The sequence below is a fragment of the Oryzias melastigma genome, linkage group LG9, assembly GCF_002922805.2.
Source record: "Oryzias melastigma strain HK-1 linkage group LG9, ASM292280v2, whole genome shotgun sequence".
Classification (NCBI taxonomy): Eukaryota; Metazoa; Chordata; class Actinopteri; order Beloniformes; family Adrianichthyidae; genus Oryzias; species Oryzias melastigma.
In genome coordinates, this window is record NC_050520.1 from 9,094,750 (window position 1) to 9,107,460 (window position 12,711).

Below are 12,711 nucleotides of genomic sequence, written 5' to 3' on the forward strand. Positions count from 1 at the left end.
GGGGTGCCCAAACTTTTTGGCTCAAAGGGCCAAAATCTAAATGGGATCCCGGTCCAAGGGCCATAAACAATATTTTTTTGACTGTTATAAAATAAAAGAGGAAAATAAAGTGGAGCTGGTCTTTTGTCTTTATCCATTTGCCACTGCTATCGTCGCTCCATCTTGGCTAGCTAAAAAAACGGCAGCTAAAAGCATCAGAAGTGTTGGGATTTTCAACACAAAAAACGCCCAAGGCTGACTCACTTGGGGGTTGTTTCACCCATAGCTGCAGACAAAGAAAGTGACAACAGCGCCACCTAAAGGCTGAAAGTATATTACAGCCGTACAGTTTTGGAACACTATAGAGAACCAATGGGAAACGGGTAAGGGGATTTTAACTAAACACTCCATAGCTTCCGCTGCCACGACTTGGAGGGCCAAAAGATAACCTTTGGTGGGCCAAATTTGGCCCCACTCTGGACACCTATGCTTTAAACCAGGGGTGTCAAACTCAAGGCCTCAAGGGCCGACGACATGCTGGTTTTCCAGAAACCCTGTCTTATCTGCTGCTAATTACCTGGATCAGGTGTGTTTAGCCAATAAGAGACTTCTATGGCAGCTTGGTTGGAAAACATGTATGACACCGGCCCTCCAAGGCTGGAGTTTGACACTTAAGCTTTAAACACTTGGATCCTTCTCATTTATTCACATGTACTCCATCTTACTGCGGCTAACCTTCATTCCCCTCCTATCCAGGGCAAACCTCCTCCTAGCTCCTCCTCCCCCCGTTCCCTGCCCTTACCACAAATCACAATATCGTCTGCAAACATCATAGTCCATGGCGATTCCTGTACAACCTCATCTGTCCATCACCATTGCAAACAGGAAGGGGCGCAGAGCTCATGCCAGATAATAGTTAACCCTGAACATTACTGCATTATGTGGTCCATTTATATTGACACTGGATTGTGTTTTACCTCTATTACTGACATATATCTGACATATATCTAGATGTTATCCCTGCAAAAAACAACCATCACCCCAGGCAAGAAACAGTTTCTGCCAAAACAAGAAACATGTAGGAAAACACTTGAGAAATATTCTGTCTGAATTATGTATAGGTTGAAGTGATTTGAGTAAAAATGTTGTTTGTCTAAGAAAGCATTAAGTAGACTTTTTGAAAAATCAATTATCACTGCTTTGTAAACATGTATTTTACATTATGAATAACTGACTGGGTCCATTAACTCTGCTATTTCAGTACTATTTTTTTAAAATACAGAATGAAAATTGTGGGTCCATCACAAACAATCCATTTGCAGCAAAACAAATACAAACAGTAAAATGTTCTTTTCTATATTCGTCAGACATGCATGTAAAGGCAAATGGTTTTTAAAAAATACCAGCTTATCTTTAACACTTTGCATTGAAATACTGATGGATTAGTTCTCTATTCATAGGAAAGTATATCCGTTTTCCCTAAAATCCTTGTAGAACTTGGGATAGGTTGGTTTTCAAGGTGAACTCCCTTCAAACCTGTTTCTAGTAAGTGGATAAAACTTTATCCACCCCCAAAAAAGACTTAGTAAAAGACAGGTTAAGTATACCATGTGCCAAGGAAATGATGTCCAGGATTTAAGGACAATCCCTCAGTCTGGTGATTTTCAGTCTAAAGGAGTGGTGCACTGGCACACACATGCATACAAACAAATAGGTGTAGAGAAAAGGCTGATCCTAAAGTCATTTTCAGGTAGGGCAGGAGAGTGTGTCCTCATTACCGCCAGGGACTGTGTACTTACATGTCTAACTGGCAGAATTGGGTTTTACTTTTATTTTTCCCTCCTGACTTTTTCACCTGTTTTTACATATTTTTGTTTTCGCATCTTCATATGTTTGTAGGACAGCAAATTATTGTGAACTAGTGAAGACAGTTAATAGTTTTACAGTTGCACAGTTTTTTATTATTTGTCAATACAACAGAACCAACTTACTAATTGCCAACAAACTTTAAAGAGAAAACAAGATACTTTTAATGATGCTTTCGTATGAATCTTTGTGTCATTCCTTTAAAAATAAAAACTATAAATAACAATTTAGAAATGTCTTTCCAAAATATTATTTGACAAAATTCATTGAGCTGAAGGGTAAAAAGTTACCTACCCAGTTAATATTACGAACAAACAAACTCATATGCTGTTATAAAAAGCAATACTTGAGATATTTTAGACAATTTGGGGAACATTAGAAAACGGCAGAAGTCTCACAACAACACAAGAGTAACTTGTTTTTATTTTGAAGAGACTTTAATCCGTAGTTTACTAGTCTTATAAAGACACAACATTCTGTTATGACCTCTTTGAGAATCTTGTTCAAGGAGGTTTTTAAACAAAATAAGATGATTTAAGTTCTAAAGCTAAATTTAAACATGGGTTTCACTTCTTGTTGATCAGTGTAGCCCTTGTGCTATCCTAGGTATGTTGATGTTGGGGGTGGGGTCATCTGGACCCCACCAGACAGTGTGCTAAACTTGATTTTTCAATGATTTTTGATTTTCACTGGTGTCCGGGAAAGACGTGAAATCTTGTCCACCTTTGTCATGGGATGGATAACAGGTCAATGTAAGGCTTGGGTCATCTAGACCCTATAAAATAGCACAAGGGATAATGAAGTCTAGCCATTTACACAAGACTTTTTTACGACTATTTTTTATTTCTTCCAAAGCCGTGAAAAGACAATTTATATGCAGTCATAGCTTAACAGAAAATAAAGTCTGCATTTAAAGCATTTATGGTATACAATGTTAGCTTTTTTTTCCTAAAGCCTCACATCATAAAAGTATCAACATTTTTAAACATATTCAAAGGTTTTTTTCTACATTTTCTATGCTTTTACAAAATAGTCAATAATCCGTTTCTGCCAGAGGTAACAGGATGTCACAAACAAGAAGCAAAGCAGACATAAAATCAAGAGGTTTTATTGAATGTTCTAAAACTTGGTGACTGACTATCTGATATTGAGTTCTTTATCTTTAAACTTTACCAATTATTTGCTATTTTTATGTTCTGTCTGTTTGGATCATGTTTGGCCTTCTTGAACTGCCATATATTGTGTTCGAGCTGTCTGGCTCCTCTTGCCATGCATTTGTAATTCACTTAAGATAACTGATATGTATTTGGATAAGTGGAGCACAGTCATGCAGATTCTTGAGAAAACATTTAGCTCATTTGCACTTTTTTGACATTTGCCATTATTGGGGAGTGCTTGTTTTCTGTAATCTAACTTTTTGGGGGGTTAAAAGTTTAAAGTTTGAACAGCAACAATCAACACCACATGTTAGTTATTTTCAAAATTCCATGGTTACCTCATGTTATTTTCATCTTTTGGACCTTCTGAAGCTTCTACCCAACTATTCCTTTATGCGTAAAACATGGTGTAACTTCAAAGTTGCATTACAGACTGTTCGGCCTAATGTGCGATTATATATGGCACAATGAAACACAAAGGAAACCACATGTAGTGCACTTAAAAAGTGGTCAGACTATACGTTGTTACACACTGTATGCACATTTTGACTTTTGTCCACATCACACAGCAGGGAAGAGATTTAAGTACTTAGGGAAAGATTTCCCTCTTCTGTAGCGGACTTTCATCCCATAGCTATTCATATATTTAATGCAATAACCCGTGGTGCACCAGTTGTACCTGAGAAAGTGAGATAATTGTTTAGCCCTCTTTTTCTGGAAGAGAGGCCTAAAGCTTATTCATAAATAAAAGTTTGAAGTCAAATAGATTTTTCTGATTGAGAAAGCAACATCAGGGCTAAGTAGCTATTTGAAGGTGCTGTCAAAGGCTTTCTAAGGCTTTACCCTTTGCCTTTCATCTAATTCTCATTCTTTATTCCTCCTCCTACATCCCTTTTCTCATTAGAGATGGTTTTGAGAGTGAAGAACAAAGCCCTGACTTGCCAATCGATCACTAAGTTGCACTATCAATTGACTGGTGAAGCACAGATCTCCACCATCTATGCATTGATTGACGGCTCAAAGATTGATGGCCGAGATTATGTTTCCTACCGTGTTTGTATGTTAATGCAGCAACTATCAGTGCTAGATCATAGATTTTAGTCACCCCATCTCTGTCAGCTGATTTGATGTTTGTTACTGACATATAAGAAGATGCTTTAAAATAAATATAAAGCTATGTACACAGAGGGGGGGTGTAGCGCTTTCAAGAATGTTCTGAACATGGGTGTTAGTATGTGCTTTTAGCAAATGGTGTTCACACTGGAATGGCACTAGTACCCGATACTGTGACATCAAATCGGGATCAGTTTAAAGTGAATGAAAAACAAGATTGAAAATTTGAAGAAAAAAAATCTGAAAGCAGGTTTAAACTTGAAAATACATATTGAAAACTTAAAAGAATTATTGAAAGTTTTACTAAATAAAATTGAGCATTTGATCAAATTATATTGAAAACTTAAAAGAAATATTAAAAATTTGGAAAAAAAAGTAAATTTGAAAAAAAAAAAAAAAACTAAAACTGTCACCAAAATAACAAAAATAAATTTGTATTTGCACTTTCAACTTTTCCCCCATGGGGGTCAGAGGGATAGCCAATGAGCTCAAAGCCACACCCCCACATGAAGTTAAGATCAGCTCAGCACCTTAAACTCAAAAAACCCTTAATTTAAAATGAAAATTAGAAAGCTGAAAGCAAACAGGGAAAAACAAAAAAGTTGAAAGTACAAATACACATTTATTTTTTATTGGTAACAGTTTTAGGTTTATTTTTATTTAAGTTTCAAATTTCCTTTTTTTCACATTTTCAATATTTCTTTCAAGTTTTAAATATAATTGTATCAAATGTTCAAGAATTTTTTTAGCGTAGCATTCTCTTTAACCTGACACGTTGATTCTGCTCTGGCAGCAGTAAACACATGCAAACACAAGCAAAGCAAAACACCACACTAGCGTGGACTCACACTTTTCTGGCGCTGTCACTGCCTTGTCAGGGCTGTGACTTGTGCCAATATTCTGAGACAGGAAGCCTGTGACCATCTGAGGAAGCATAGGTGCAGGCGTTATTTTCAATATGCAAGTGTGTGCATGTTTTCAAGGTGTTGTGTAAACATCTGAATGATGTGTCACAGTTGACCAGACGAGTTGCCCTGGTTTCATCTCATATTTTTGTGCATCCCAGTGGGAGAACATCGCTACCACATTTGCATCAGAAAGGTTGTCAGACTAACACGTTTTTTTTTTTTCTCTCCTCCCTTCTTCTTATTTCCCCTCAATTCCTCCTCAGCTTTGATAGCCATTGGCCAGTACAGCACTACCATAGAGACGGTGGATGCCGGCTGGTGTAAAGACATCACAGACCAAGGAGCCACACAGATTGCTCAGAGCAGCAAGTCACTCCGCTATTTGGGCCTCATGAGATGTGACAAGGTAACAAGGCTCAACACACCATGTTTTCTTGTTCTTTTTACTCTTTTTTATCATTTGCATTATGTTCTTAGAAACCAACATATATGTATTTGCATGCAACAGATTGGTTCATGTGTTCTTTGTGGCTTAAAGGTCAATTTAAACTGTACCCCAAAAGCTAGTGTCACCAAATATTAGAGAGGAAGAAATGAAAAATGAGATATCTGGGCTTTAGAGTCACAACCAGGCAAAACAAGCACCGTAATAAGACCACTAGAGACCCAAAGTCTTGGACAAGAAAGACTTTATGCTGAGAATATCTCAGCAGTTTATCGTCATAAGCTGCAGCCTTATTTTTTTAAGCAGGTAAGCTTCATTTGTTGCCCTAAATAGATGTTAATAGATTTGGTGGCACACATATAATTGCACATCTGTCAGTGCATGCATAACTGGGAACTGAGAATAACTGTTAAGAATTTTGATATTCATGTATGTGTATTTTTTTTATTGAAAATAATACACTGCTCATAGCCACAAACATGTGCTCAAACCTCAGCATATAAACTCCCAGTTTTATAGAGACTTTTCTGGTAGACTGGCCTCCGCCCTGAACGTCTGAGTGTTATGTATTAAAGTTTGCTAGGTAGGAGTGACAAATTGAATCTTTGTCAGACTGACTTTGGGGTTTGTGTGACATTCTTTCCAAAGTCACCCTTTCACTTTCATCTTGGCCTTTTATCTGTCCAGTAACTAACCTGTTTTCAGCGCATGTAGTTGTGCTGCCATGGTAACAACTTTGCCCACCTCTGCCGTTGGTTCACTCGAGCACAGATGCATCCACTTAGTGTGGGATCATGCAGTCTGACATGAGTGGGATGAGGGCAGACAAGAAGGGAAGGAGAGCAGCTGCATGGGTTGACCTAGACACTTTAGTCTGCTCTGATAGAAGTCTAAAGTTCAGGCTGTACTCCTAAAGCTGGTGTGCTACATTTATGTGTATCCAATGATATCATTTGGATGGTTCATAATATTTTTTACTTTGGATTTGTAGTTTAACAAATCTACTAAAGATATATTTTGTTGCCTTCAAGTGGTGTTGAAGGAAGTTGTCTTTTTGGGATAACAAAAGCGATGATTTCTCACACTTGAAGCAGATTTTTCAGCAGCCTGGAAACGCTTTCATTATAGAGTCAGCGCTATCGTCATGCTGTGCCCATAAGGTTGCCCTATGGATTTCTTAGATAAAAATGAATAGTCTCCTATCGTTAAGTGGGACAAGAACATCAGTGCATCATAGTTATCTATTTAGACTGTAATAAAATTAAAATATACGAGGATTTGACAGTGACCCCCATTTGCGAGGTCCCAGAGATGAGGCAGCACTCTCAGTTTGCATTACTGCAGACATGAATGTGTATCTATCATATTTATCTCTGAGTAGTAAAGACTAACTGCATTACACAGAAGGTGATCACTTAGATTCCATTTTCATTTAGTTCACCACTACCTCACTGACTCAGTGACCCAACAATCGATAGGTACAGCCAAGCTAATAAAAACACACTGACCTACATCTTTCCTGAAATGACCAGGCTTTTTTATTCATTTGTAAAGGGTGGAGGAAGTAAAATACACATGTTTGCTTGAGGATGTTTGAGGCTGATTCTACTTATACAGCTAGGATATTGCTTAAGAATATATCTATATTGTTTTCCAAGAATTTGTGAATCGACAATTTGTAAAACAGGAGCCCATTCCCTTTCTGGTTCACTTTTCTCTGGAACTTAACACACTCAACCTAAGACAAAATAGACAGTAAAGGACTTTGGTCAATTTTAAACATTGCAACTTCTCCATATGCATTTTGGCTGTTACCCTAAAACATTCGGACTCCCAAGTCGTCACATATTGATGTTTGGTTAAGGACCCCTCCGCATCACTTTTTGACATTTTGAGTGTCCCAAAGTCGTCATTTTTCGACGTACTGGCTTTTCCCCTTAAATCACGAGTCCCAACCTCCGGGCTGCGAACCAGAACCAGTCCAGTACCGCGACGCGTAGCTGTGCTATATGAAGCAAATAGCTGAGATTAGTCCCTAATTTCTTCATACATGAAATTATGTCATATATGTCACACCAAATATGGGTAACCAACACATTCTTATCCCCAAGTTGTCACATATTGATGTTTGGTTAAGACCCTTTGCGCGTCACTTTTTGACATTTTGGGTGTCCCAACTCGTCGTTTTTTGATGTGTTAATTGTTCATAAAATCAAAGGTCTGCAACCCCCGGGATGCAATTCCAGATGCAGTATTGGATGCGCACTAGTCCTCAGGACACGTCTAGTACCAGTACCCTAACCATAACCCAGTACTGGTTTGCGTCCAGTAGTGCGCCCGGTACTGCGTGTGTTACCAGTTCAGTTCTGGTACCACATCTGGTCCGGTGTCGGGTTAAGGTACCAGTACTGGGTTAGGGTCCCGCATCCAGTAATGCGTCTCGAGGGTTGCAGATCCTTTATTTTACGAACATTCAGCACATCAAAAAACAACGAGTTGGGACACCCAAATGTCAAAAAGTGACGCGGGAAGGGTCTTAACCAAACGTCAACATGTGACAACTTGGGGATAAGAATGTCTTGGTTACCCATTTCTGGTCTGACATGTATGACTTCATTTCATGTATGAAAAAATTAAGGAATACTCCTAACTTCAGCTATTTGCTGAAGCACAGTTCTATTCCCCAGCCTGTTTGTCCTTCATCTTCTCTTCGTTCATTACTTCACTTCAGTACAGCTTCTTGCCATAAAACTCATAATAAAACCTGAAGTCCAGTCTAATTTCATCTCTGAGCAAACACACACATGGAAAAGAAAAATGCAATTACTCCAGAGCAAAAAGAGTTTAAATTAAAGTTACTAATTATTATGAAAGTTAAATATGGATGAGATTCTCTCCAGTTTTAGCTAATCTTCATGGTAAACATTCATATGTTTTTGGGGGTTTTTTTTGTACTCCACCTTATTAGATATCCATGCCATTAATAAAGAGTGAAATCTTCAGAAAAATTTTACTCAAAAAAATAGTTTAAAAATGTTTTTGCTACTTAGATACATACATTGATTTAGATATATTTCAAAAAGAAACAACAAAAAATGTAATACATGCAATATGAATTTCCTAACATAAGAATGACTAAATAATGATACGTAGAAGTTAAATTTAAAACAGCATTTTTGTTGAAATCATATTGACTGACAAAAATGTAGCACGGTTTCCATAATAGAAAATGAACTTACCTCGCCGTTTCCATAAATAGTTTTCTTTCTGTCTCACCTTGAAATGGGATAGCAGAAGAAACCGTATATAAACCTACCCCTGTCCCGTTATCATTATATCCCCATATGGTTATTAGTCACAGTTTATCATTTTTGGGTAGAATATGCATATTATTTATACATGTACTCACACTGTACCTTTTGACAAACATTTGTGTATATTTGTGACATTTGTGTATTTATATGAACATATAGGCACACATACAGATCACCATTCATATCTTCATGTTACATTTATGTTCACACACAAACAAAAACATAAATCCCCAACACCCCATAATAATAAACAAATCTATGAACTTGTATATTGTAAAATTAAAGTTCTATGTATTGTTTTTTAAATGTGTAATGTGTTTTAAAAGTACACATTTTAAATCGTGCTCAGCCTGTTCCATAATTTTACCCTCACACAGACACACAACATTTTTTTTTCTTGTAGTCCTCATCATCTGAACTTTTAAATTCACTACATTCACTCAATTTGTAAGTTCGTTCTCATGCAGTTTTTGAAATCCGGAAGGGAGTTTATTATTACTTACATAAGTTGTGCTGTTTGAAATTTTACAAGGTCGTACAATTTAAGGATTTCCAGTTGAAAATGAAACTATAGAAGCTTTATTCAGTAAATGAGTCAAAAGGTTTATCATTTTCTCTTTCTGAACACTTTTATTTAATCAAAAATTTTTTTTAATCCTCTTTTACTTTTGTTTAGATTTTTCCATTTTCCATTTTTTGTCAACGGAATGAGTGCTAAATTTAACTAATGTGTGAAAGGTCATTAGTCAGAATTTGCTTTCAATTCCTTCATAACCCTACATTTCGTAAAGTTATCGATTAAGTGTTATTTAAACTGTAGTAACTAACTGTTCACACTACAGTTTTAATAAATACATCTAAAAAGACAGTCAAGTGTTTTTAATGTGTCAGCATGTTCTGAGAATCTCAATAAGTTAATTTACTCATATAATTATATGAACAATATGGACTCGTAAGGAAATGTGACATTTTACCAAAGAGAGTAAAAAGGAGAGAATGACTTAAATAAAGAGCAGCATATTAGGGTCAGGGCCACCTTTCCGTGAAGTACATGAGTCATCTGTGCTCACAGATTGTTCAGGAACTGCAGCTCAGATTATACCCTATTATAAACTCTGAGTCAAGGCTCGAAGAGGATCACAAGAAAGACCTTTTCATAAAAAAAGTTCTTTTCAGGTTAATTTAGAAGGCATAATTACCATTTAGTAACTAGTAATCTTTGTGGTTTAGCAGAGAAATACAAAAAAAAGTCACTGGGATAGCTGTATTCAGGACTTTCAACCTTTCTTAGATACATTTTGGGTTTAAGACTGCACTTTTCATACCTGTTCATCACATATGCTAGTTTGTTCAACAGGCCGGCCTTTAACTGAATCAACAAACAGTACACAGGTATTCATCGTCTTGACCAAAAAGTCTTAATATTTAGACATGATCTAACTTCTGTCTAAGCAAATGTGCTGGGGATCACAGTGTTATTGCCACTGGCTCCATTTTGGAAGGATTTACCTCTGCATACCTACCATGACTGTTTGCGTTGCAAAAACAAACACCTAAATGCACTTGTACAGGATGTTCTGTTAGTACTGTTAGTACTGCCTGGTGAAATGTGTGTTGACAGAGTTCTAGACATATTGCAAATACTCGACAGTCAATATTTACTTACAGAGAGTTTGATTTGAATTTTTATTCAAGATGAGCATTTTGTTGGAATATGGTACAACAACGACAACAAAATGTTGGAAAAAGTTGAACAGAGGGTTCAGTGTCGAAAAATAAACCTTCGACACTGTTGCCACTTACCATGTTGCAAAGACTCATATCACCTTTGAAATATACATTTGACCATTAAAATAAATAAGGTATCATTTTCTCAGATTCTTCTTGTTTCCTCGTGTCACGTTCTCCAAAATATCCCGTAAAGCTTCTGCAGAGTTCGTTTTCAGACTGTCAGTTCCCAGACAAACAGACTCGTGATAACCTTGAGACAAGGTGCAGACGAAGCGGGCAGCTCTGTGCTTTGGCAGCGCAGCTTGGGCAGAGTGAATTTGTTTAAATTGTCAAAATGTTAGGAATTTTAATGTAACAGTCACCCTGAATGTCACAGGGTTTGAGAAGTGTGGAGTGTATCCAAGAATTGGTAACAGTATCCAGGTGGCTGTGCTCATTTGGAACAGTGTGAAAGATCGTTTTCCTTCGTCACAGTTTATACAAATGTGCTTCCACACTATATACAGTTTGAAGCCAGGCCATCCAAACATGTTGTCCGCTCCTATTTGGGTTGATAAGAGGATTTTTCTCTGCAGACTTTGCACAAGCAAATGTTGCAGAAATCCAATGGAGTGTCACTATATTTTCTTATGTGGAAATGCCTTCAGTAACTATATTTGGCTATGTTTGGAGAGGAAAGTATAAACTCTTCATTCCCGTACTTTCATGCAGCTAAAATGCAAGGTCTCTGTGACGGTGTGAGGTACGTTTTGCTGTTAACACAGCTAATGAAATTTTGAAATCAGAACCCTCAGGCTTGTGTGTGAATGGCACGTTCTGCCCTCAAATGATTTCAACCATCTGACTCCGGGGGCCAAACAACCACATTCTGCCCAGAAGAAAGAATGCAATTGATCCAGACTCACCCCAAAACATCAAATCAAATCACTCGCTTCTTTTTAAGTCAGTCTTTTGAAGTGCACAGACACGAGAAAAAGTCTCCTTTTTTCCCTTCTGAAAATCAGATTTTTTTTCCTTTCATTCGGTGTGTCAGTGTGGGAGAAATCCAGCTTTCTGCACCTCCACAAACACATGCTAACATCATGTAGTTATCCAGACGGTGCTAGAATTTAAGACCCTGGCATTGAAGTTTTAATATAAATAATCTCTAACAGTAATTTGTTCGTTGAACTTGGCAGACACAAAGACATATGTACTTTTCATATGAAACTTTCTTAATCCAAGCACACCTCACCAGCAGTGTCACAAGTGTTCCATCAAAAAGCTTGTTAGGCAACACTTTAGCTTGACTTATTGCACTCCTTATCTGGACACAGTTTTCATGCCTCCTCTCCAATTTTTGTTAAGTTTCTGCTTTTTTTTTGTATAATGGGTCCTCCTGGCCACTCTGTGAATATTTAGAGTCTTCATTCTCTAATGTGTCTCTTTGGGGAATTTAATCTTCTTCTGCCCCAGTGGAATGTTTTCTTTAAACGTTTTCACAGCTTGTTCGAATGCACCTCTTTTCCTCTTGGCGCACTCTTTCTTCTCCCCCTGCTCCTCACCTCCATTACTTTTGAACTTCCCCTCGTTGCTTTTCTCTTTCCTGTCTCAAGCCAATCTTTCCTTTTCTGTCTTGCCCAACTACTTCTCCACTACTTCATTAGAGAGAAAACAAATGGCCACTCCGGGTTGTGAAACAAAGAGAGGCAAACTCATGCAGTCAGCATGAAGCTGCTTTAGGAAAATAATGACACTGTTTGCTGCAGGCCTCTTCAGAGACAACTGGTAGAGAACGTAAGAGATGCATTGATCAGGGGCGAGAGCAGAATGGGGGAAAAAAAGTCTGAAAATATTTAACAAACATTGCAAACTAAGAGGAAATAGGAATGGAATTGGGTTAAATTAAACAGCCAAGTCAGTGCTGGGTATTCGTTTTAAAATTACACTTCAAAAAGTGTTGAGTGTAAGCACTTTTGAAGTGGGTTCCCATTATCTGAATTGAGGCGGAATGGCGTTTTGGGAACAGACATGAGCATTGCAGCACCCCCTGATAGACCATCCAGACAGGCCTTGTTAAAAGAACAGACATCCCAATCAATACGGTCGTTCCACTGGTGCACCCAGCTGCCAGGGACTGTACATAGATAGGCACGGCACAGCAATTTGCAGGCATAAACAAGGGCCTAATTGTTCGGGGCCTGGAGGTTTACAGTGAA

The 12,711-nt window shown here is 37.7% G+C and overlaps 1 protein-coding gene across 1 annotated transcript in view; it reads left to right on the forward strand.

The window, feature by feature from the left end:
* Window positions 1–12,711, forward strand: part of fbxl17 (F-box and leucine-rich repeat protein 17) — a 229,773-nt gene that overhangs the window by 202,868 nt on the left and 14,194 nt on the right. Inside the window, exon 10 of the mRNA XM_024276157.2 lies at window positions 5,287–5,429. Within this exon, the coding sequence (XP_024131925.1) occupies window positions 5,287–5,429 (143 nt within the window). The remainder of the gene's footprint in view (window positions 1–5,286; window positions 5,430–12,711) is intronic.